Raw genomic sequence first — 25,574 nt, 5'->3', positions numbered from 1 at the left:
TCATTGTTTGTATGTTTGTATCACCGTGACACCACATGTAAGAGAAACAGTGATATTTTCATGATACACTGACATATTTAGTTTACATTGTCACATTGTGCACTACGGAAACCAAAGAAAGAATTCTTCCAATGTTTCAAGCAAATTGTGAGTGAAATGCATTTCCCAATGAGTAGCTGAACCACATAGATCCAAAAGGTCCCAGGTTTGCTCCCCAGTCTGTGTTAAGTCAGTTACCTCAGCCAAGGTGGTGATATGGGACTGCAATGTGGCTTCAGTATCCTAGGCTAGAAGGAAAAGGTAAACCCAGATTGCTGCTCCTGATCCCTATCCAATGACCCTAGCTGGAAAGGGCGTACGTGCACACGTCGGGCGAGAACGGGATCAGGCTCAGGTATGATGCCTCCTGCAGTTGAATAACTTGCCACCATGGCTACACGGATGAAGTACCGGAGGATAGTGCCCACAGAATCATATCCCAGCAAGAGTTGTCAAGGAAGGTTCCAGGTTCAATCCTTGGACTGCGTTGAGTCAGCTGATCTTGGGCACAACTGCAGTGAGGGGACTACAGTTATCCTGGATGCCCTTGAAATCACTCAAGATTCCTGCTGTTGATCATTGTTTAGTGGATGTGGTGGGCGTAGGAACATGGACTGAGGTCAGAATCAGGCCCTATTGTGCTGGTCAGTACTCACTGTCTGGGCTCACACATGGAAGATGGCCGCTGGGAAAAATTGCCCATAAAACAGGCTTCAGGAGAAAAGGGAGGGACAACTGGAAAATTAATAAACAGTCAGTAACCACCAACGCACAAAACACACCATCCTGCTGCTTCAGAACATTTATTCACCAAATTAGAAGTTTGTCCCCAAAACAAATACAACATTGACAAGAAATGCTACAGAAATGCGGGTTACAATCTTTTAAAGACAAAGAGTAACATAATTTTTACAAGAGTGCGGGACAAATCATTTTTTTAAAAAATTCTATGCTACAAAAATATAAATACAGGTTTGCCAGCACTTATCATTTATGGAGGTACAGAAGCAAAGAGATGATTAGAAAGGTTTCACCCTTTTTTTTTGGAAGATGAAGTGTTTAGAGAGTTGGAAATTACTAAAAGAAGTTCAGTCCTAAAATTGAATTCAAATAGAATTGGGGACTCCCCTCCTCGAAAGGCTTTATGATGCTTTGGATGTTATATGGCCATGTCACAGAATATCTCACTGGACTGCCTCCAGTGTAGACTGGAGAAGGGGGAAGGGGGGAAGTCACAAGGCAAGGTGGGGGAGGGGGAGTCACAAGGCAAGGTGGGGGAGGGGGAGTCACAAGGCAAGGTGGGGGAGGGGGAGTCACAAGGCAGGATCCTGGTTGAAGTCTTTATATTTAGGCAAAGGGCTAAAGTCCACAGTGCTGATAACCACCAAGGTTGAAAAGACTAGAGGTCATTCAAAAAGTAACGGTTGGATGATGCCAAACTTCAGCTTGTAGATTGTAGGAGGAAGGGAAACTGAGGAAGGTGAGGAGATCTACAGTTACGAGGCACTGAGAAAGAATGAGCTACAGCAGGTGATAGTACAATGAGTCAATACAGTGAGGATTCAGGAGGAGTGTAGGATGGATTTTTGAAACCTAAGACGAGCAAAAAGTTCTGAAGAGCAATGACCATAATAGTATTTATAAACAAGGAACAATAAGACGGGCTGCAATAGAGAGGGAGGTTGGAGGCGAGAGGTGAGAGCCTTATTGGAGAGAAGGGGAATGGCAATTGATCCCAGGCAAGAACCATAGAAACTTACAGCACAGAAGGAGACCATTTAGGCCACCGTGTCTATGTCAATCCTTTGTTAGAGCATTGCCTCTAGTATCTCTTGGTGCCAAGAAGATAGTATGTGGTCTCTCTCAATGCTCAGTTCAAGCAGTAGAAAGTTACAGTGTGTGTGTGTTGTGGGAGGTGAGTTAAGTGGAACTGACTATTAAATAAATAAGTTAAAATAGCAAAGACACTTGCCATTTTATTAAAGAGTAAGAGCATTCTAAAAGGCCAGCAATTTAATGGCTCAATAGAATTAAGCCTGAAACTTGGCAAAACTGAGCAACGTTTACATACAACCATTCATTAAAGAGGCCAATTCAAATCAGGAATTGACATAATCGTCAGAATCCAAGTTCCCTTCTACAATCATAGGGGTAGATTTTGACTTTGTGTGATGGTGAAAAAACAGGTAATAGTGAATCGACAGCTCATCTTACATCTCTCCCCATTTTTATTCCCATAATATTTGACTAACAGCCAATTGGGTAATGAAGAGTCCTTTCGCTTTCCAATTGGAGGGGGAAGGTGGGGCATAGCGAGGATGGACATGTTGGCCGACCAATGGCGGGAACGTTGGGGGGGGGGGGGGGGGGGGGAGGGGGTGGCGTTGGCGGCAGGAGGTCGTGTGATGATACCTCCAGGAATACGTCCAACCAGAGTTGGCAATCCTAACACAAAACCTTCTGTCTTATTTGCAAGAAAAATCCAGATATGCAATTCCTGCTCAGCAAGTTTTTGTGATCTCAATCAGCCAGTCACGAGGTTTTACAGATTAGAGGGTGAATCAGCTGGAGGTGGTGACTTCCTGGATAAGCCTAGGCGAATGCTGCCTTCCAATCCTTTCATTCAGGTATCAATTAGTGCATCATCCAAAGGGATTCAAAGCAGGGGGGAAAATGGAGAGAGCAGTGTAATTGTTTTAATTAAATTTTGAGTTGGAGCTGCTAAATTTAAGATTGAACACAGCGTTGTATTAGAAGAAAGGCTTGTTTGTTTTGTCATTATTCTGTTTGGAAAGAGCTAGATGGTAGCAGCAAACAAGTCATAATAGGAGCTCACTGGAAGCTAGTGTATTGCCACCAAATTAAGGAGGGACGAACTTCCATTTATATAGTGCCTTGTCGCAATGCCCCAAACGTGCTTACAACCAGTGAATTACATTTGAAGTGTAGTTGCTGTTGTTATGTAGGCAAACACGGCAGACACGTAGCAAAGTCCCACAAACAGCAAATAAGCTGACCAGCCAGTGAGTGGTGTTGGTTGAGGGGGGAATATCAGCCAGGGCAGAGAGGCCTGGAATTCCTGCAAGGATTCTCCCCATCTCCCAATGTAACTTCATCGTAAGATCAACAGAAACACCTGGTATAGACGTAAATGGCTGAAAACAGCGGATTTCACCACGGTGGGGGCGGAGGGCGGGGAGCGGGGAGGGGGTCATTTTCAACTTGACTGCCTGGGTGGCAATCTGCCGCAGCGGATTGCTAACTCATGTAGAACCTGCCTATTTTTATCTAATCGAAAGCAATGGGGTGAAAACCAGATATGACCCACACACACGAGCGTGCGATCCTCTCCGTCAAGATACCCTCCAGGCTGCCAAGTTGAAAATGACATCTGCTCCTCCCCATTCCATTTCTCCAGGGCTTCCAGTGGGAGATCGGGAGAAATCCCCTCCCCCTCCCCCCATGATCTTTACGTTCAGGTGAACCAGGTGGTCAAGGCATTGGTTTAACATCTCACCAAAAAGACAGCACTTCCAACATCGCTCCACTGATTACACGAGCAAATCAATGAACAGGACTCAAACCCAAACCTTCCGGACCCGGCTGCAACAGCCCCACTGACTAACTGAGCCAACTCAGGTTTAAATCCGAGATTCCTCGCTTGACAACGGCCTGAGCTATTCGAGAGGGATAGTCAGAGCCCCTGGCTTGTCTCTTAAAGCCACAGCGTCATTGGCATAATGGAGGAGCGGACAACAGTGCATGAACATTTAAAGAGGAATAAGAAAAAGCTTGGAGGAAAAAAGGTATTTTTTTTTTAAAGTATGTACACTTGAAGGAGATGTGAGTAAAGCAGTACTTTTGACTAAGGCATAGATAGTAAGGGGTTAATGTGAAGCAGCTTAGTGTGGAACACATTCACTGCTGGGTGTGAAGGGCAATTTAAAGGCACTATGAAGCCTGTCACAGGATTTAACACATTCCTCCGACATTGCTGAAATCTGCTCCTAGTGCAATTAAATGTTTTGTTTTGTCCAGTTAAAAAGGGGTCAATTGTGGGACTTTGCACACAGAGAAATTTATCCACCTGTTATTGTAAATACGTGAGATAGAAGAAGATTTTCTCAGTGCGCACTGGATCAAATCCGACTTGCATCTGGTACTGAACGACTCCTGACCTTGTCTGCAGCAAGCTGGATAAAGTGCTTGGCTGATGTAACAGCAGCCAGCCTGCGAGGGCGGGGCCAGGGCTGTTGGCGATGGAGATTGATTTACTTGTCTTCCGTCTCCGATAAATGTAGCAGTGGTGACTATAGAGTAGACATTTTCACCTCAGTGCGGAACCCACAGGATTGGACACGGGTGACTGAAGCAGTCACTGGTTTGCTAACACGTACGTCTTATGCAACACTGCGAGATCAGCTACTTAACATATGACCGGCATGCTCCCTGCACGGAATAGGCCTGGGATAAGTAGCTGATTTGCTGCGGGTGGGGGAGGGGCAGGTTATTTGGCACGTAACTCTTAAAGCTGCTGCTATTTAAAGGGGAGCCGTGTGATCTTTGGGAGCAGGGATAATTTCAATGTCCAAATCATGAAACAAAGCAGAAGTTGAGGGGTTTTGATGGAATAGATAGGGAGAAACTGGTTCCTTCGGCGGGAGGGTCGGGAACCAGAGGGCACAGATTTAAGATAATTGGCAAAAAGGAGATTTTTTTTTACTCAGCGAGTTGTTACAGTCTGGAACGCACTGCCTGAAAGGGTGGTGGAAGCAGATTCAATAATAACTTTCAAAAGTGAACTGGATATATACTTAAAAAGGAAAGATTTGCGGGGCTATGGGAAAGGAACAGAGGGAGTGGGACTAATTGGTAGCTCTTTCAGAGAGCAGGCACATTTCATTTGTGGAAACATGCTGATTAGTGTGTCCTTTCTGGAACCAAAATGGCCTTTATCACAGTTCATTGATAGCTGGGACTGGGAAGGGTAGTTGAGGCCAGGACTTTAGGCTCATTATCGAACAGCTGGATGTTGTCATGGGAAGATGGTAGACTTTGGGGGGGTAGGTTTCTAAACTCACCAACTTGTTGCGAATCAGCCGCCAGTTATATTGACATTAATGGAATTGAAAAGCGTGTGGTTTCTATAACAGGCAGCTGATCCACAATGCTAATTTTATGTGAGGGAGGCAAGTTGACAATCTACCCCTTGGTATTCTGGAAAGGAGAGGTCAAATCAGCCAAAGGGCCTTCTTTATCTGAACTCATAAGTGAGTTGAAAGATATGGTCAAGGCTTGTGAGGGATGTGACGAGAGACAGTGAAGCAATTGGATAATGGCGGAGTTTTTTTTTGATTGGCTCCAATTCTGAACCAATCAGTATAAGTGGACGGTGGTAAGCTATTTTTGATTGGGTTCCTGAGAAATTTAAGCCAATCACAAAAGCTACAGACACATTTAAAGTGCGACACACATTGTACTCAAAGCTTTGAAAAGATTAGCAAATCTACTGCAATGCTAGTCCGGGTAAGTCAGAGTGTTTTATAAGGGCCGGAACACTATAACTTAATGCATTATTCTGCTGCTAAAATGTAGTTTTGTGTCTCTTTAAGGCTACAAAGTCCAATTGCTGTTAAGTAAACACAGGGTGAGTTCATACAGAGGTCAATTAAGAGACTGCAGACATTCAGGTCTACTGGTATTTTGTGGTCCTGGAGAGTTCTTCTGCTTCTCTTTACTTTTTTTGAATTATGATGCAGGCATTTGAGTGCAATGGTTAAAGTGTGACAGAGTAATGTGAAGGGGAGGAGGACAGCAGGAGGAAAGGAGAGGGGAGAATGCAAGAGAAAGAAAAGGAGAGAGTGGAGGAGGGGGGGAATAAGGAGGAGTACAAGGCTAGGAGAGCAAAGGTAGGGACATTACCTCAGTGTGGGGAGGAGGGGGATGCAGGTTGGAAAACTCTAATGGGGGACACTGGACTATATTCAATGTCAACATGGCAAAGGTGAATTGGTGATTAATGGAGGATGAGTTTGCCAAGAGCCGCAGTGAGAAGGGTCAGGACAGAAATGGTTCCTGGGCCATATTATGAGTAGAGGATTTGTAAAATCCTTGAAGTTACATGTGACAGGAATTAGATGATTATCGTACAATATATACTGACCCATAGAACTGATGCATCACTAAATATTCCTTGCAGAAGCCTGGAGTAATGACATCACAAGCTTGAATCTCCCTTTAATATAAAGCTGGTGGGGACGGGAATGTTTCTACAAAGCTTTTTCCTTTTTCCTCTACTTTACTGGATAACAAAATGAGGGAAAGAGGGAGAAGCTGGGTCAATTGAATCAAACCGGGAAAAAATCATTCGGTGAAGTATGGAAGATTTGGAATGATACCTTTGGGACACGATTGTATGAGTGTTCAGTGAATTCATCGGAAATTCCCCTCTCTGCTTTTCAGTGGAGGGTGCTATCCCATTTACTTTAAATGGGTTAACACCGCCGTCCTTTTAATTTGGTAGAGAAGCTAACATCAACAGACGTTATCAAGCTCACGGGTGAAATTAACAAAGGTGCAACACATGTTCACAAACTGTGCCCCAGGGAATGTGTACATGGCGCAGCTCTAACCAACTGCTCCTGGAATAACATTGATGCTGGGAAGGAGAGGGGTCCTCCGTCAAAGAGTGACCGGCGGAGCCTGCTACTATCTACTCACTTCTTCTCCAGTCACTTCCGCCATGCCCATGGTGTCCTGCGGGCCCGGCTGCACGGTTTGTACCGTTTCTACCAAGCTGCCGCTCGGGAGGACGACGTACCGGGCGGTGACATTCCGGGGCTTCGGCTCCTTCAGGTTCTCCTTGCTGTGCCAAATCCCGTAGCCAAAATAGACGAGAAAACCTTTCAGTGGACAAGAAGGTGTTAGAAGCTTTACACGCACAGCATTCACCAACACTAGCGGTTCTCGACAACAACAACTTGGCATTTATATAACGCCTTTAACGAAGTAAAAAAACGTCCCGAGGCGCTTCACAGGAGCGTAATCAGACAAAATTTGACTCTGAGCCACATAAGGAGATATTCAGACAGGTCAAAGAGGTCGTTTTAAGAAGGGTTTTAAAGGAGGAGAGAGAGGTCGAGAGGCAGAGCAATTAGAAATTAGAAGGATATGCTGATGGGGTTAGATGAAGTAAGGTGGGAGGAGGCTCATGTGGAGCATAAACACCAGCATAGACCAGTTGAGCCGAATGGCCTGTTTCTGAGCTGTACATTCTGTATAATGCAATAGATACTGTAATCGGTGGAACTGTAGGTACTTTCTGCATGGCTGAGCTAGGATAAGCCGAATAAGCCTTCAGTACCTATCGTGTGAGTAATGAAGTTAACAAATCCAGGTGAGGGGAGGATACCTGGAGGTACATGGCAAAAGGTGACTGCTGGTATATTACCCCCAGTTGTTTTTTTCATTTCTCATACTGGATTATCAGTAACTTTATGACGATCCATTGCTGGCATGGAGAGTTGAGTAGGAGATAGGGCTATGATAATATAGCCCAGATTCTCCGACCTATGATCTCTACTAACAGGGCAACATGCCATCAGTGGAGCCTCGCATAGGTATTCCTCAAACGTACTCTTGACTTATAGAAATAAGCTTTAAAATAAAGTTGTCGTACCTACTGCTATCCAAATGGAAAATCTCACCCAGGTCAATAAACTCAGCTTTAACATCAGGAACACATTGAGTAAAATACTCACAGCAGGAACCAAGGGCACCAGTGGAACCTACAGAAAGAAAAACGGACGGGTCTGATCAGTGATACAACTAATTTAATTGTTATTAAAAATGACAGTATCGTTACCTGATGGACTGATGGGTAAAAGCACAGGCCATACAGACCAGAAGATTGCAGGTCTCAATCCTAGGATGTGCTGTTAGCCGATCTCAGTTAGAGAGGCAATAGGGATATTACAATTGGCCTCAGTGCCTCTGAGGTGACAGCTGTGGCTCAGTGGGTTGCACTCTCGCCTCTGTGTCAGAAGGTTGTGGGTTCATAATCCCACTGCAGAGACTCGAGCACAAAATCTAGGCTGCTATTTCTAGTGCAGTACCGAGGGAGTGCTGCACTGTCAGAGGTGCCGTCTTTCAGACGAGACATTAACCCAAGGCCTTTCTGCCCTCTCAGGTGGACGTAAAAGATCCCATGGCACAATTTGAAGACAAGATGGGGAGTTCTCCCCGGTGTCCTGGGCAATATTTATCCCTCAACCATCATCATTAAAACAGATTATTTGGTCATTATCACATTGCTGTTTGTGGGACCTTGCTGTGCTCAAATTGGCTGCTGCGTTTCCTACATTACAACAGTGACTACAGTTCAAAAGTAATTAATTTGGCTGTAAAGCACTTTGGGATGTCCTGAGGTTATGAAAGGTGCTATATGAATGCAAGTCTTTCTCCCTGGTCTAGGGAGAGGGGTAAAAATGACCATGGCTTCCTGGCCGCTGTCCAGTGAACATCGGGTGAGACAGGGTTTGTGCTTGGCAGAGTGTACAGTCCTCGAATAACTTGCCAATAGTCATTCTCTTGGCTACAGCATGAAGAATGATCACTCGGGTGAGGTGGCAGGGTGTGACTGGCACACATGTAACCTTACTCCAGCATGCAACAGAGCCTTCAGGGAAGTACAGGAGATAACTGGTGAGGGGAAAGAAGTTCGACTTAATCCTAAATGCCTGTTTGAATTTTACAGAAGGTGATGAGTCATCTCTTGTTAAGGATTTAAAAGGGTTTAACACTTATGTACCAGGTGCATTCAACATGATTGAGAGACTGGGGTGAGGCAGTCAAGGAGAACGGAGATTAATGCTGATTGCAGTGTTTAATCCCAAAGCACTGTGGCATCACGTGATAGGCACAGGTTTTCTATTGTAAGATTTTTTTTTTAGTTCAAGAAGCCAATCTCAACAAACATCACATATTAAAACAAGAAAAAAGGGAAACATTCAACAATTAACAGCTAAGGTATCAATTCAAAAAAAAGATTTTTTTTTTCCAGAAGAAAAATTGTATTCTTGTTTATCACGATGATATAGTACTGGTAGATATTCTCAATATGACATTCCGTGTAGGGCACATTGATGGCACAATTAAGCATTCTTGAACCATGGTTTAACATGTTTCAGGATTGGAGGGAATGGAACTGCCGAGCACAGGAACTAGCCCATGTTTTCTAGGGCTGGTTTGGGTTAGGTCACACTTCCTGTACGGTTGGGGTACTAATGATGGTGCACTTTCACTGTTGGTCTGGGAATCAACCAGTTCCTACCTCATCAGGTGTATGTTATGGGACTTGTGAGAAGGACGTGTGTGGGCCTTCAGAAAGAGACTGAGACTGTTTGGTACTTTCCCAGTTCTAAGAAGAGACGGTACATCGGGGCAGTGTGACAGGCACATGTCCCACGGGTGCTTAATTCACACCTTTGTAGGGTGTTATCATAGTGGAAGAGGCATCTTCTTGCCGTTAGCAGCGAGCGCTGTATTAGTCTTTGCATCTCAAGCTGACCTCACGTACCTGGGCATAGGGCTCTTAATGTGGCAACTTTATTGTGCAAATATGGTTTCTACTTATCTGTAAAATGCTAAATATTTTACATCTGTGTGCATTCCTATCTGCAAAATTTGACTTCCTATTTTCACATTTTTGTCACAGTTTTGTGTCAACTTTCCATTATAAATTTCTTTGCCCCCATTTATAATGGGAACTGCCTATGTAAACTTGTCATGTTGTAGTTACGCCCTCCTGTCCGTGGTGGCACTGTAGCACCTCACTTTTTCATCTCTCAGCTCCTCAGCCCGCCCTGTAGAGAAACTCCTGTGCTCTAACCAACTCCTCTGCTTCCCAAATTACCATAAGTTTCACAACTTAACTACAAATAATAATACAAAAAAAACCGCACTGTATAAAAATATGCACAAAATGTATGACTTTAACATGGGGACTGAATTAATTCTATCCACTTATGCCTGCCCTCTAACACCTCGTTATCTAAAGATGACACTTGGTCTTGATTCCTCGTGTGCAGTGCCACAGGTCGGACTGCTGTCATATAATATATTACAGGGACATATTCCTTTTGCTATTCAAAGAACACTGTAGACCTGGAAAAGACTGTAGGCTCCTCGTGCAGTGTCTCATTCTGGAGATTTCACCCCACTTACACACTGGTGCAGATTTAGCAAGAAAAAAAATCAAATGTGATGGTTGAGGAAGGTTTGTACAGGTCAGCAAAAGTGTTTTGTGGGCTCACGCACATTGGCTGAGATGTCAGCCTGCCCACCGCCAGAATAAAGATGGCAGCTCTACCGCTGGCACTTTGCCAGATCTCTTATGCCACAGTGTTGCCTCCGATGGTTTTCAAGTTGGAGGAATTAGAGGGCCGGTAGGTGACTTGCTTCCAGCACCCTTGTCACTGTCTAGCCCGGCTTCTAATGTTGTGAATACATTACAGAGCTGCTCCAAGTAAAAAGAAAGAGCTTCATAGAATCATACAGCACCAGGGGAGGCCTTTCGGGCCATCGTGCCGGTGCTGGCTCTTTGAAAGAGCTGTCCAATTAGTCCCACTCCCCCACTCTTACCCCACAGCCCTGCAAATGTTTCCTTTTTAAGTATTTATCCAATTCCCTTTTTGAAAGTTATTATTGAATCTGCTTCCACCACCCCTTCAGACAGTGCTTTCCAGATCATAACTCGCTGCGTAAAAAAAATTCTCCTCATCTCCCTTCTGCTTCCTTTGTCAATTATCTTGTGTCCTCTGGTTACCAACCCTCCTGCCAGTGGAAACAGTTTCTCTCCATCTATTCTCTCAAAACCGCTCATAATTTTGATCGCCTCTATTAAATCTCCCCTTAACCTTCTCCGCTCTAAGGAGAGCTTCATGCATTTATATTGTCGTCTCATCATGCCATCGAAGCTTCCCAAAGCACTTTGCGCAATTATTTGTTTTTGGAGTGCAGTGACTGTTGTTATGTAGGCACACAGAAACAGCTTTAGTAGCTATAGCAGCTAGTGTTCCGCATCTGCCCCATTCACATGGCGTGGCGTTTTCAGCGCTAATAGCAAAAGACAGACAACCATGCAAGCACAATTTTTGAAAAAATCATAACTCAGGACTTTACTTTGTGCCACGCTGTGCTACCCCTGACCTGGGAGTGCCCATTGATGACCCAGCATTCCTGAATGCTAACATGCAATCTCCTTAAGGACCCACCTGAAAGGTGTTCAATTTCTGGTGCTGTTCATGAATCCAGATGAGGAACATGCTGAGGAGAAACCCAATTCCAAAGAATACGATGAATAAAATATAAGCCCACTGAGGAAGCTGGAGATGGCTGGTACCGAATACCAATATGCAACACAGGCACACTGAACAGACCATCATAGCGACAACTGCCACCGTCACTATCTCTCCAGGTGCAAAATCACCAAGGAAAGGTAAGTAAGGCTCGAAGGAGGACCTCAGTTGGCCAGGCTCCCTCCGTTCTTTGGCCGCTTTTTGCCTCTCCACCAATTGGAGTTTATCGGAAAATGACTCGTATTCTTTCAGCCCATCGCTGTCCTGGGTTTGAGGGCTTTGGGTGGGCGCCGATGGCTCAGAGGGCTTTGATTTATCCGTCTGGTAGCGTAGCACAATGATACTGGCAGCAACGAACGTATAGGCCAGGAGCGTTCCGATGGACAGGAACTGCACCAGGGATTCGAGATCAAACACCAACGCCAAGAGGGCCATCAGGATTCCAAACACCACAATGCCAATCACGGGGACCTTGGTGACTGGGTTCACCTGTGAGAATATCTTGAAGAACAGGCCATCTTCAGACATGGCATAGGCAATCCGAGGGAGGGAAAACAGATTGCTGAGGAGAACTGTGTTCATTGCTTGAATAAGAGTGGAAAAAAAAAGATAGTAATAATCAAGAGGCAAATCAAAACAAGTAAGATTTGTTGGATGTTTCTTGTATTATAATCGATTTATCATCCAAAACACTGCTGCCCGTATCCTAACTCGCACCAAGTCCTGTTCATCCATTACCTACATTGGCTCCCGGTCCGGCAATGCCTCAACTTTAAAATGCTCATCCTTGTTTTCAAATCCCTCCATGGGCTCGCCCCTCCCTATCTCTGTAACCTCCTGCAGCCCTACAACCCTCCGAGGTCTCTGCGCTCCTCCTAATCTGGCCTCTTGTGTATCCCCAATTTTAATCGCTCCACCATTTGGCGGCCGTGCCTTCAGCTGCCTAGGCCCTAAGCTCTGGAATTCCCTCCCATAACCTCTCCGCTTCTCTACCTCTCTCTCCTCCTTTAAGGCGCTCCTTAAAACCTACCTCTTTAACCAAGCTTTTGTCCACTTGTTCTAATATCTCCTTATGTGGCTTGGTGTCAAATTTTGTTTGATAACGCTCCTGTGAAACGCCTTGGGATGTTTTATTACATTAAAGGCGCTATATAAATGCAAGTTGTTGTTGTATAGAATTCAAAACACCTAACCATGTTCTTTCTCCTCCCACCCCATGTTGTGCCACAGGCACCTTTCAACCCTCTGATACCTCACTCAAGATCTTCATGAGAATAGATACGAGTGTTGACAGGATATTCAACTGTAGGGGGCATTACAGCAAGCTGTCTTCACCCTACATCCATTCAAAAGTACTGTCCAGCAGGCAGGCACTGGGTAGTAATCAGGAATGGGGGCCCTGGCTGATTTTTCCTTCTCCCTATCTTGACGCCAATTCTTCCCTCTCCCTAGCTTTGCTGAGCTAGTTAATCTCAGCCAACATAGCAGTTAGCAGTTACACCTTAGCTGCTGCTGAGATCAGCTAGCTCAGCAAAGACCAGGGATCAAAGCTGAGGCCCTCTGATCTGTCTGGCTTAGTACCACACTGGGCAGCATGTGTACCAATTGAGCCATCAAGGGAGCTAAAATATTTAATTCGCCAAGAAGTCAGCCCCAAATATTAGTAAAACTTCTCTGTTACACAATTTAATTGTTTCACATTGCGTTCACAGTACAGGAGTAAAGAAGTCTTACTACAATTTTACAGGGTTTTGGTGAGACCTCACCTGGAGTACTGTGTACAGTTTTGGTCTCCTTATCTAAGGAAGGATATACTTGCCTTAGAGGCGGTGCAACAAAGGTTCATTAGATTGATTCCTGGGATGAGAGGGTTGTCCTAGAAGGAAAGATTGAGTAGAATGGGCCTATACTGTCTGGAGTTTAGAAGAATGAGAGGTGACCTCATTGAAACATACAAGATTCTGAGGGGACTTGACAGGGTAGATGCTGAGAGGTTGTTTCCCCTGGCTGGAGAGTCTAGAACTAGGGGGCATAGACTCAGGATAAGGGGTCGGCCATTTAAGACTGAGATGAGGAGGATTTTTTTCACTCAGAGGGTTATGAATCTTTGGAATTCTTTACCCCAGAGGGCTGTGGATGCTGAGTCATTGAGTATGTTCAAGGCTGAGATACATTTTTGGACTCTAGGGGAATCAAGGGATATGGGGATCAGGTGGGAGAGTGGAGTTGAGGTCGAAGATCAGCCATGATCTTATTGAATGGCAGAGCAGGCTCGAGGGGCCATGTGGCCCACTCCTGCTCCTATTTCTTACATTCTTACCCGGTATATAAGCCACACCTACACATGCTTAATTGAGACATGAAAATCGGGATCAGTCCATGAGACACTTTTGCCAGCCGGTCAATGCAAAAATAACAACTAATTCTGCAGGTGTTACGGTACTTTTCATTTGCTGCATTCTTAAAAGACGGTATAGAAAAGTTGAAATTGTGCAGTTTACACAGATGGGGCTATAAACAGGGTAAATGGCAGAAAACTAGGCCACTCATTGAAGGAGAGTTCAATTATCAATTAAACAGGAGTGAATTCAGTGGTGCAGATTAAAACGGCTTCTGGATCTCCAACTTCCATCCACTTAACAGAAATATTTATTTATCTTATCTTTTTGCCCACTTGCCCTCTCCTGAAAGCCTGTGTCTTGCCGGATATGGGATCCACAGGCACAAGCAGCCATCTAAGTTGCCTCTCTTTGCACGTAAGTTTGGATCGTTAGTGTTGACAGGCTGTTTAAGGTTTGAGAGCATCAGCGGCGAGCTTGCTCTTCTCCTCCCCCGGGGTCCACTCGCAGGCATTTTTTAATCAGGAGCTACGAAAGAGATCTGCTGACTTTCTCCGCCCCTAGCCCAGATACACTGAGGCGAATGATATAGTGCTCTATCGACAGCCTGACTGAGGTCAGATAACTCAGCACAGAATGGGGACTTTCTTGGTCTGTATGGCTCAATGATTGAACCACTGAGCTGTTGAGATATAGACATCCAATGTCAACAACTTTTTTTTAATGACTAGCATCTAGAATATCTTGAAAAGTTCCTCAATTTGAATGACGCAGCAATGCTTACCTCATCCTCTGTCAGTGTTTCAACAAATCATATGACCTAATCGTTCAGAACACTAATATTAGACATCAAAATTGTCAATAACCAATTAATACACAGTGACTTTATGCATGTTTAGCCAATGTTGTAGCAATAGTTAATAACAACAACTTGCATTTATATAGCAGCATTTTAATGTTGTAAAACATCCCAAGGTACTTCACAGAAGCATTTCAAGACTAAAAATTCACACTGAGCCAAAGAAGGAGGCATTAGGACGGGTGACCAAAAGCTTGGTCAGAGAGGTAGGCTTTAAGGAGGGTCTTAAGGGAGGAGAGAGAGGCGGAGAGGTTTAGGGAGGTCAACAATCCGCCATGAGATGTGAATATTTTGCTCGCAGAAATTTCATCTTTTACCAAGGGGGAGACGAGAGGATGAAGTCTATTAGGAACAGGGTTTGATAGCCTAGAGCTAATGGGACTATCAACAGTGGGCTACTCATTGTGAAGCAAGGGATTGCAAGTTCCGTTGCCTATTTAAAACTAACATCTGGAGCTCCTCACTGTGTCTATGAATGTCCACGTGAACAAAATTGCCTGTCTTATGCCATGTTCTTACTATCACAGAAATCAAAGCAGATGTTTGCTAGCACAATACATCTTTTGGTAGAAATCTTCTGCAGTTGGCCATAATTCTCCCGCTGTGATGATCTACTACGACACTTCTCTTGCCTCTCTCTATTTTATCAACAATACGATGATTATTGCACCTCTGAACTTTCTTCACTCATTCCTCCGAAATTCCAAGTACCACATTGTACACACTCTTCCTCCTTCCTGCAATCTCACTATGGCCCCCTGAAATTCCTAGGTTTTGAGAGGACGGGAAAAGAAGATTTCCTTCCGGGAGGGCCAGGAATGTGGGGCGGAACCCGGATCTGCCAGGATTCTGCCCCGACCAAAGCGCCCCTTTAAATTCCATGCAGCATGGCTGGATCTTTCGCCTGCATTCACCACCACCGCACCCCCCCCTCCCCCTCCCCACCCACCCACCTTGTCAAGGTGGCATGTCCGAGAGCATCCTCAGGTTACCCAGAATATTCCATTTATTCAACCCTTATAACGCCTCTGGGGAACTCATGCCTGAAGGCTTTATGAAGGGCTCAAACCTTTACTAGGAAAGGTATTCAGTCCAGAAGGGGATTGACTACCTCCCCCAATGGGCAAAATATGTGACGATGAAGATTTTCATCCAGCCCTTCCAAGGCTTCCTTCTCCGTGGTCATGGCATTCTGCTACCAGTCCAACATTCTGACTGGCAGTTCTGGGTAGGCACTGCTGAAGTACCTACTACCTCCTCTGATTTATATTCTACTGTTCGGGATATGCAGTTCAACATTTTGTTGGCTCTGTTAATTGTTGCTCTTCATTTGTTGGACACATGTAGCATCGAGTCTACTAATGCTCCTAGGTCTCTTACAGCTCCATCATTAGCTTTTCCAACCCCATCCATAAAGTACATCATCCATTTTTCCTCCCTACATGCTCACTTCTATGCATTCAACTTTATCTGCCATTGTCCTGGCCACTTAAATCTCTTGTCAAACTTGGCGGCATCTTACACTTTTATTAACCTTAGCCTTTCATCGTTTCTCAACTAGGTTTCTTAACTAAAAAAAAGAACAGATCTCTATTCTTCCCGAGAGCAAAACTGAGATACATTACAAGATATTTTACCCATGCAGAGATCCATGTGGGCATTCACAACACAGATCTCCATAACAATAGATGGAGGGGGAAGGAATGAAAAATCTTTATTATTACATGACTTGGACTACAAACGTATTTGCTGGAAAATGAGTGAGAAGGCCAAGTGGCCATCAACCATGTTTCTATCCCAGCTGTGAATCAAACATCTGGACATTGCTCCACTAGGCAAAGTATGCAGCTTACAAAAATTTATAAAAAACGCTCCATTCGAGTTTCCGAAAAAAACTCACCGCAAAGAGATCCGGCGGCCACGATGAATCCAGCCCAGGTGTAGCCTCTCCTGTAAAAGGCATCCGAGAGGGCCGAGTCTGGGTTTAAGGAGTGCCAGGGAACCATCAGGGTGAGTACTGCAGAAACCGTGGTGTACGCCAAAGTAGCCAGTCCCAAGGAAACTGCCGTTGCAATAGGGATAGCCTTTTGAGGGTTCCGAGCTTCTTCACTGGATGCCGCAATGACGTCGAATCCTACAAAGGCGTAAAAACAGGTCGCTGTGCCAGCCATGATGCCCGAAAATCCAAAGGGGGCAAAGCCGCCCTCTTCGGCGCTGTAGTTCTTTGGGTCAGCTAGGATGAAGCCAAATATCAGAATGAAGATGATCACTCCCATGCTGATGGCAGCGAACACGTGATTCAGCCAGGAGGACACTTTGGCCCCACAAGTGATGAATGCCGTGGCAACGAGCAATATCCCTGCGGCTAGCATATCGGGGTTGTGGGCAAGGTAGGGCACGTTCCATGTGCCGACGTTTGTTTCAGTGAAGTTTCGAATCTTGTGGTTGAAAATGGAATCCAGATAGCCGCTCCAAGCTCTGGCCACAGCAGCTCCGCCAATCATGTATTCCAGAATGACGTTCCACCCAATCATGAAGGCCCAGATCTCACCGACGGAGACGTAGGTGAACATGTAGGCGGAACCGGTCTTTGGCACGCGGGAACCGAACTCGGCGTAGCAAAAGGCCGCCAGCAGAGAGGCAAAACCGGCAAAGATGAAAGAGATGATGACAGCGGGGCCTGCGACATTCTTAGCAACCGTGCCGGTCAGGACGTAAAGGCCGGAGCCAACCATGCCACCAATACCAAGCATGGTCAGGTCCACAGTAGACAAGCACCTATTCAGGACCGTCTCCATCATATCCGCCTCTAGGGTCTTCACTCTGCTCAGCTTCTGGCAGAATCGAGCCAGGGAGTTACAGCTGGGCAACCTGCTCACCATGTTTACTCCCTTATTGTGTCCGAGATATTCTGTGTTAAAAGTGAGGGCTTGTTAACAGAGGAGCCGGGGGCTCGGTTTATCCGCATCTCATTGTATTCTCCGATGCAGCCGAGAAGATCTCATTTCAGGAAGAGGGCAGGTCGACGATGATTGCAGACCTGTGAATCGAAGAGGAAAACAAAAAGTGTTAGCGATTGTTAATTACTTTTTTGCAGCCTGGTGTAAAAGCTTTGAAATAGTTTTATTTACTGAGGTTTTGTGAAGGGGCAGCATACTTCAGTGACAGCGTGCGGAGATCTGAGTATGTGCCACATGATGCTTTGCACAGTGAGCTCCTGATTTCAAATGTACCACCCTGAGCAGTTGCTAATGGGCATAGCTTGTTACTCTCACCAACATCCTCATCAATTTTTAAAAATTGAGAGGATACAATGAATTATGATCCACAAACTCTTTGAAAGGCTGTATTTTGTTGATCGAAAGAGGATAATTAATGGGAGGGAAAAGTATTTTCAATGCAAAGTGATTGTGGTGTACAGGCTGTACAGTTAAAACATTCCTCCTGTATAGTTTCCAACCTATAGTTAAATAATTCTTTTGAAGCCATCATCTTCAGCCCCCACCACAAACTCTGTACCCATGCCATCAACTCCATCCCCTTCCTTGGCCACTACCTCAGACCATTCGCAACCTCGATGACCCTTTCAACCCCAAGCTGAGCTTTCAATCCCATATCCTGTCCAGCACAAAGGTTCCACTTCCATACATCGCCTGCCTCCTGTCCCACCTCAGCCCATCTGCCACTGAAAGCTTCACTCACGCCCTCCACACTCGACACTCTGAAGATTCGGACTCCTCCCGCTGAACCAAAGTTCCACAGGTGCCGGCAACCTCTGCCAGGTGGTCTTTCTTGATGCTTGCGCACATTAAGGGGGCAAAATTCGACGTGGGCGGGGATGTAGGATGGACGGTATCGCCCCTGCTGTGCGTTATACGTCCCGTCCGATAATCAGTCCCGTTGACTTTTGTATTTGTTTGGAGAAGGAGTGGAGCCATGTGTCGTTTTCATCGTAATACGGTGCAAGCGACACAGTGCTGCATCTCCGCACAGTTTACATTGCCATAAGTTTACAAGCAAAAGAGATCTGTGACGTTTTCAGGCAGACGATGCCCCTTTGAAATGGGGATTTTTCTGATCAGCGCACCTTTAAAAGTTAAATAGCTAAAACAAATTAACTTTAACTTTTATTTCTTTCTCTGTGCGTGTTTTAACATTATACATAGGCTTCCGTCATGGGACTAATTTGGACAGTATATAAGTTGATTTAGATCCATAAAGTCATCAACCAAACTTGCTTCAGCAGTGCTGTAGCGATATGGTGTTTGAACAGATTATAGATGCTAATTCTTTCATTTGTAATTATTCCTGTTGATAATGTGGCTTTAACACTTGGTAAAAGTAACAGGAACACCACCAGGAATTACTGCTTCTTCTGGACTGTACATGATGGATGTCAGTAAAGGCCCCACTACTACCCAACATAAAGAAGCAAATTAGGTGATGATGCATGTTTAGATTAGAGATATATATAATTCCGCAATCCTGCACTCCCAATATGTAGAATCTTGGCAAGAGGGACTCCTGCACATTGGAGCCAAAGATTTCCATTGCCAGTGTTATATACAAAATTGATGGGCAGGTAAAGACCAGCTGGTCCATCAAGCCTGCCCCACACCATGATGGCCAGAGCATCAAGACTTGCACTTCTTCCACCACCACCACCCCCTCCCCCACCCACTCCACCCCCCCCCCCCCCCAAATTCCCCTTGCAGCCATGTGATCTCCTGGGAGAGGCAAAAAAAAGAGAAAAAAACAGGGTCAATAAGGGAAAAAAATACTCTGGACGAGTTAGGGTTAGGGTTAGTGAGAGAGTGAATAAGGGAAAAAAATACTCTGGACGATTCCTCTCCAACCCCCTCAGGCAATCGAAACCAGTCCAGGAGAGAAACTGCAATTGGGTTTCGGACTTTTGGGGACTTCACTAAAGATGGTCCTCCAGTTGCCAGGTATTCCATACTGGACCACAGTTCTATTAAGTGGTCATGTGTCGCTACATATGTCTGAGATGCCTCAAAAGCCACTGTCAAGGGGATTGCAGGGCACTGTGCATTCCGTCAAATGGCCAGCATAAAACATTAGTATTCAGACAGCGGTCTTCCTTTGTAGTCAGGTCCTGTGAGATTCTTATCTCTGGGCTCAGCAGTTGATAAATGGCCCTCCAGCCAGCAGGTTCTCATTCCTCTATTGCCTCCTCGGCTTACTCCTCCTCGCTCTGTTTAGTGGCTCACCCAGTGTCCCCGTCTGAAAAGTACTACCCAAATCCCTCAGTGTGCATGTGCCTGAGCTAGTGTTTGCAACAGGTAGAGTGAGTGACGTTGGCCCTTTCAGACAGCTGCTCCTGTACCGTTGTTCTTGGAGGAGGGAGCCCCTCTGCCCCAAACAGGTCAACCCTCCATTCCTGCACCTGCTCCAGAACCATTTCAAGGGCAATATCTTTGCAACACACTGTTCTATTTCCCCCTCTTCACGTTTCAACAGTTGGACATGGAAAAAAAACTGTCACTTACCAAATGACAAGCTGTTTTCCTTTCAATGATAGCAACCATTTAACAGATGCTGCTGTGCAGGATATCCCACCCCCAGCTCCAGATTCAAGCTGAGCACAGAGTTCACATGTCGTACTGTAATGAACTAATCTCACATAATTGCATGAATCAGCCTCTCGAAAACATGCGAGCACTTTGCTCACTGCAATCCAATCCTGCTGGCTCTGCACTGGACTAGAAAACCTATACTAGTAAACCTATACTAGTACACAGTCATTCCTATTGTGAGATTTAGATTGTGTAGCAATTCAGGTGAAAGCAGTTTGTCTTTAATCAAGATCTTCATTCAAATAAAAATGATATACAAATATTGCCTTTGTTACTTCTATTCTCGACTATTCCAATGCTCTCCTGGCCGGCCTCCCATCTTCCCCCCTCCATAAACTTGAGCTCATCCAAAACTCTGCTGCCCGTATCCTAACTCACACCAAGTCCCGTTCACCCATCACCCCTGTGCTGGCTGACCTACATTGGCTCCCAGTCCAGCAATGCCTCAATTTTAAAATTCTCATCCTTGTTTTCAAATCCCTCCAGGGCCTCGCCCCTCCCTATCTCTGTAACCTCCTCCAGCCCTACAACCCTCCGAGATCTCTGCGCTCCTCCAATTCTTGCATCTTGCACATCTCCGATTTTCATCGCTCCACTGTTGGCGGCCGTGCCTTCAGCCGCCTAGGCCCTAAGCTCTGAAATTCCCTCCCTAAACCTCTCTACCTCTCTCTCCTCCTTTAAGACGCTCCTTAAAACCTACCTCTGACAAAACTTTTGATCACCTGCCCTAATATCTCCTTATAGAATCATAGAAGTTTACAACATGAAAACAGGCCCTTCGGCCCAACATGTCCATGTCGCCCAGTTTATACCACTAAGCTAGTCCCAATTGCCTGCACTTGGCCCATATCCCTCTAGACCCATCTTACCCATGTAACTGTCCAAATGCTTTTTAAAAGACAAAATTGTACCCGCCTCTACTACTGCCTCTGGCAGCTCGTTCCAGACACTCACCACCCTTTGAGTGAAAAAACTGCCCCTCTGGACCCTTTTGTATCTCTCCCCTCTCACCTTAAATCTATGCCCCCTCGTTATAGACTCCCCTACCTTTGGGAAAAGATTTTGACTATCTACCTTATCTATGCCCCTCATTATTTTATAGACTTCTATAAGATCACCCCGAAACCTCCTACTCTCCAGGGAAAAAAGTCTCAGCCTATCCAACCTCTCCCTATAAGTCAAACCATCAAGTCCCGGTAGCATCCTAGTAAATCTTTTCTGCACTCTTTCTAGTTTAATAATATCCTTTCTATAATAGGGTGACCAGAACTGTACACAGTATTCCAAGTGTGGCCGAACTAATGTCTTGTACAACTTCAACAAGACATCCCAACTCCTGTATTCAATGTTCTGACCAATGAAACCAAGCGTGCTGAATGCCTTCTTCACCACCCTATCCACCTGTGACTCCACTTTCAAGGAGCTATGAACCTGTACTCCTAGATCTCTTTGTTCTATAACTCTCCCCAACGCCCTACCATTAACGGAGTAGGTCCTGGCCCGATTCGATCTCCCAAAATGCATCACCTCACATTTATCTAAATTAAACTCCATCTGCCATTCATCGGCCCACTGGCCCAATTTATCAAGATCCCGTTGCAATCCTAGATAACCTTCTTCACTGTCCACAATGCCACCAATCTTGGTGTCATCTGCAAACTTACTAACCATGCCTCCTAAATTCTCATCCAAATCATTAATATAAATAACAAATAACAGCGGACCCAGCACCGATCCCTGAGGCACACCGCTGGTCACAGGCCTCCAGTTTGAAAAACAACCCTCTACAACCACCCTCTGTCTTCTGTCATCAATCCAATTGGCTACCTCACCTTGGATCCCGTGAGATTTAACCTTATGTAACAACCTACCATGCAGTACCTTGTCAAAGGCTTTGCTAAAGTCCATGTAGACCACGTCTACTGCACAGCCCTCATCTATCTTCTTGGTTACCCCTTCAAAAAACTCAATCAAATTTGTGAGACATGATTTTCCTCTCACAAAACCATGCTGACTGTTCCTAATCAGTCCCTGCCTCTCCAAATGCCCGTAGATCCTGTCTCTCAGAATACCCTCTAACAACTTACCCACTACAGATGTCAGGCTCATCGGTCTGTAGTTCCCAGGCTTTTCCCTGCCGCCCTTCTTAAACAAAGGCACAACATTTGCTACCCTCCAATCTTCAGGCACCTCACCTGTAGCTGTCGATGATTCAAATATCTCTGCTAGGGGACCCGCAATTTCCTCCCTAACCTCCCATAACGTCCTGGGATACATTTCATCAGGTCCCGGAGATTTATCTACCTTGATGCGCGTTAAGACTTCCAGCACCTCCCTCTCTGTAATATGTACACTCCTCAAGACATCACGATTTATTTCCCCAAGTTCCCTAACATCCATGCCTTTCTCAACCGTAAATACCGATGCGAAATAGTCATTCAGGATCTCACCCATTTCTTGTGGTTCCGCACATAGGTGACCTTGTTGATCCTTAAGTGGCCCTACTCTCTCCCTAGTTACCCTTTTGCCCTTTATGTATTTGTAGAAGCTCTTTGGATTCTCCTTTGCCTTATCTGCCAAAGCAATCTCATATCCCCTTTTTGCCCTCCTGATTTCTCTCTTAACTCTACTCCGGCAATCTCTATACTCTTCAAGGGATCCACTTGATCCCAGCTGCCTATGCATGTCATATGCCTCCTTCTTCTTTCTGACTAGGGCCTCAATCTCCCGAGTCATCCAAGGTTCCCTACTTCTACCAGCCTTGCCCTTCACTTTATAAGGAATGTGCTTACCCTGAACCCTGGTTAACACACTTTTGAAGGCCTCCCAATTACCAGACGTCCCTTTGCCTGCCAACAGACTCTCCCAATCAACTTCTGAAAGTTCCTGTCTAATACCATCAAAATTGGCCTTTCCCCAATTTAGAAGTTTAACTTTTGGGCCAGACCTATCCTTCTCCATAGCTATCCTAAAACTAATGGAATTATGATCACTGGTCCCAAAGTGATCCCTCACTAATACTTCTGTCACCTGCCCTTCTTTATTTCCCAAGAGGAGGTCAAGTTTTGCCCCCTCTCTAGTCGGGCCATCCACATACTGAATGAGAAATTCCTCCTGAATACACTCAACAAATTTCTCTCCATCCAAGCCCCTAATGCTATGGCTGTCCCAGTCAATGTTGGGAAAGTTAAAGTCCCCTACTATTACCACCCTATTTTTCTTGCAGCTGTCTGTAATCTCCTTACATATTTGCTCCTCAATTTGCCGTTGACTATTTGGGGGTCTGTAGTACAATCCTATCAATGTGATCTCTCCCTTCTTATTTTTCAGTTCTGCCCATATAGACTCAGTGGGCGAACCCTCGGATATATCCTCTCTCACTACTGCCGTGATGTTCTCCCTAATCAAGAACACAACTCCCCCTCCTCTCTTACCTCCTGCTCTATCTTTCCTATAGCATCTGTACCCTGGAACATTGAGCTGCCAGTCCTGCCCCTCCCTTAGCCATGTTTCAGTAATAGCTATAACATCCCAGTCCCATGTGCCCATCCATGCCCTGAGTTCATCTGCCTTGCCCATCAGACTTCTTGCATTGAAATAAATGCAGTTTAATCTAGACTTCCCTTGGTCTTTGCCCTGCTTTCTCAGACCATCTGTCCGGTCATGTTTTGTACACTCTCCCTTACTGCCTTTTGTTTCTGTCACCACTTTACTTCCCACTGACTTCCTGCATCGTTTCCCATCCCCCTGCCACATTAGTTTAAACCCTCCCCAACAACACTAGCAAACACTCCCCCTAGGACATTGGTTCCAGTCCTGCCCAGATGCAGACTGTCCAATTTGTACTGGTCCCACCTCCCCCAGAACCGGTTCCAATGTCCCAGGAATTTGAATCCCTCCCTCTTGCACCATCTCTCAAGCCACGTATTCATCCTAGCTATCCTGTCATTCCTACTCTGACTAGCCCGTGGAACCAGTAGCAATCCTGAGATTACTACCTTTGAGGTCCTACTTTTTAGTTTAACTCCTAACTCCCTAAATTCAGCTTGTGGGACCTCATCCCGTTTTTTACCTTATGTGGCTTGGTGTCAAATTTTGTCTGATAATCGCTCCTGTGAAGCGCCTTGGGACATTTTACAATGTTAAAGGCGCTATATAAATGCAAGCTGTTGTTATATTGCAGTTATCTTGCAGTTACAAGCCCCGAGCGCTGCCCTTACATCAATCTAAACATAGTAAATGAAACAACAAATGTTGTTATATATATTATATTACTATGAAACATTCAAACTCCAGTTTAAATGCATTAGTTTTTAAACTTCTTGGAAAGAAAACATAGATATCATTTCTGGAAATATATGCTTGATGTTATTCTCCCCTCCACTCCCACCCTTTTCCTTCCCTCCCCTCTCCTCCTCCTCCTCCAACCTCCCCCTCCTTCTTACTAGGATACAGTTCCACAGGCAACAGTCGCCTGGTGCCTCAGCCTGATCATCGTTCACGAGTTAGCCTCGAGTGTGGGCATGGATGTGGGCTGGGCATCTTGCTGTGAAGAGCATTACAACTGAGCTCTTTTCCTGCTGCTCTCACATGACATCCAGGCACACGTGCAGTCCCAGCAGGAGCGGGGACCCTGGAGCCAGGGATAAAGAGCAGGGCTGAGGTACAGATCAGCTATGATCTAACTGAATGGGAGAAACACGCTTCAAGTGAATGGCCTACTCCTGAAACTATGAAGCTAACCGCCCACCACATACTGCCTCCGGTGAAGTCAACTGACTCAGCACAGACAGGGATCAGACCTGAAATCTTCTCAGTCTGAATGGTTCAGTTACTCATCGGAAAAAAAGGAAATACCGTTTATGAATAAACAAAATAAAACTTTTTTTTTAAAAAAAACTTTCCAAATATTTTGATAGGATTCCAAATACAACAGAAACATTTTTTTTTCATTCTTAAGCTTCCCCTCCCTCCCTCCCCAAACCAAACTCTGGTATCTAGTTAATAGCTCATGGAGACAAAACAGGTCTTGTGTACCTGTGGATGGAGAGTTGAACCGGAGTAACTGATAAAGACGCAATTAATTGCACAAGTAGATTAATTTCTCAAATATATATATATATAAAGTGCAATATGTAAAGACTGACACGCACAGCAATGATACATATACTGTTTTGCTTTGTTATCAGATTCGATACACGATGAGCGAACACCAGATCTCGTTGCCCCGTGATACATTGGTGTCAATTTCATGTGATATCGACAAAACCATTTGCAATTTCATCTCAGATTAACTCGTTGGTTTCGTCTAGCCTCGGAAACAAGGATGTAAAAAAATTAACAGATGGCCTTAATGTTCCCATTCCGGCTAAATAAATAATTT

The 25,574-nt window shown here is 45.1% G+C and overlaps 1 protein-coding gene and 1 long non-coding RNA gene across 2 annotated transcripts; one reads left to right on the top strand and one right to left on the bottom strand.

Moving 5' to 3' along the window:
- Nucleotides 1–832: 832 nt before the first annotated feature.
- slc7a4 (solute carrier family 7 member 4) lies at nucleotides 833–17,632 on the bottom strand. Its single transcript, XM_068006079.1, has 4 exons — nucleotides 16,495–17,632; nucleotides 11,313–11,980; nucleotides 7,718–7,826; nucleotides 833–6,941 (listed from the first exon to the last, which is right to left on the bottom strand). Exons 1-4 carry the CDS (start codon nucleotides 17,474–17,476, stop codon nucleotides 6,748–6,750), a joined length of 1,953 nt encoding a protein of 650 aa, XP_067862180.1. The 5' UTR covers nucleotides 17,477–17,632; the 3' UTR covers nucleotides 833–6,747.
- On the top strand, nucleotides 2,594–25,574 carry LOC137342246 (uncharacterized). Its single transcript, XR_010967219.1, has 3 exons — nucleotides 2,594–2,666; nucleotides 3,458–3,845; nucleotides 25,381–25,574. It is a non-coding gene; the product is annotated as an uncharacterized lncRNA (long non-coding RNA).

The sequence above is a fragment of the Heptranchias perlo genome, chromosome 25 (genome assembly GCF_035084215.1).
Source record: "Heptranchias perlo isolate sHepPer1 chromosome 25, sHepPer1.hap1, whole genome shotgun sequence".
NCBI classification, from domain to species: Eukaryota; Metazoa; Chordata; class Chondrichthyes; order Hexanchiformes; family Hexanchidae; genus Heptranchias; species Heptranchias perlo.
The sequence above is the reverse complement of the archived record's forward strand: the minus strand, read 5'-3'. Positions and strand labels throughout refer to the sequence as shown.

Coding starts and splice junctions, on each gene's coding strand:
- slc7a4 (XM_068006079.1), bottom strand. CDS start 17,476: ATGGTGAGCAGGTTGCCCAGCTGTAACTCCCTGGCTCGATTCTGCCAG. Junction 11,981..16,494: donor GGCCGCCGGATCTCTTTGCG/GTGAGTTTTTTT, acceptor CTCTTATTCAAG/CAATGAACACAGTTCTCCTC. Junction 6,942..7,717: donor TTCCATTTGGATAGCAGTAG/GTACGACAACTT, acceptor GTCCACTGAAAG/GTTTTCTCGTCTATTTTGGC.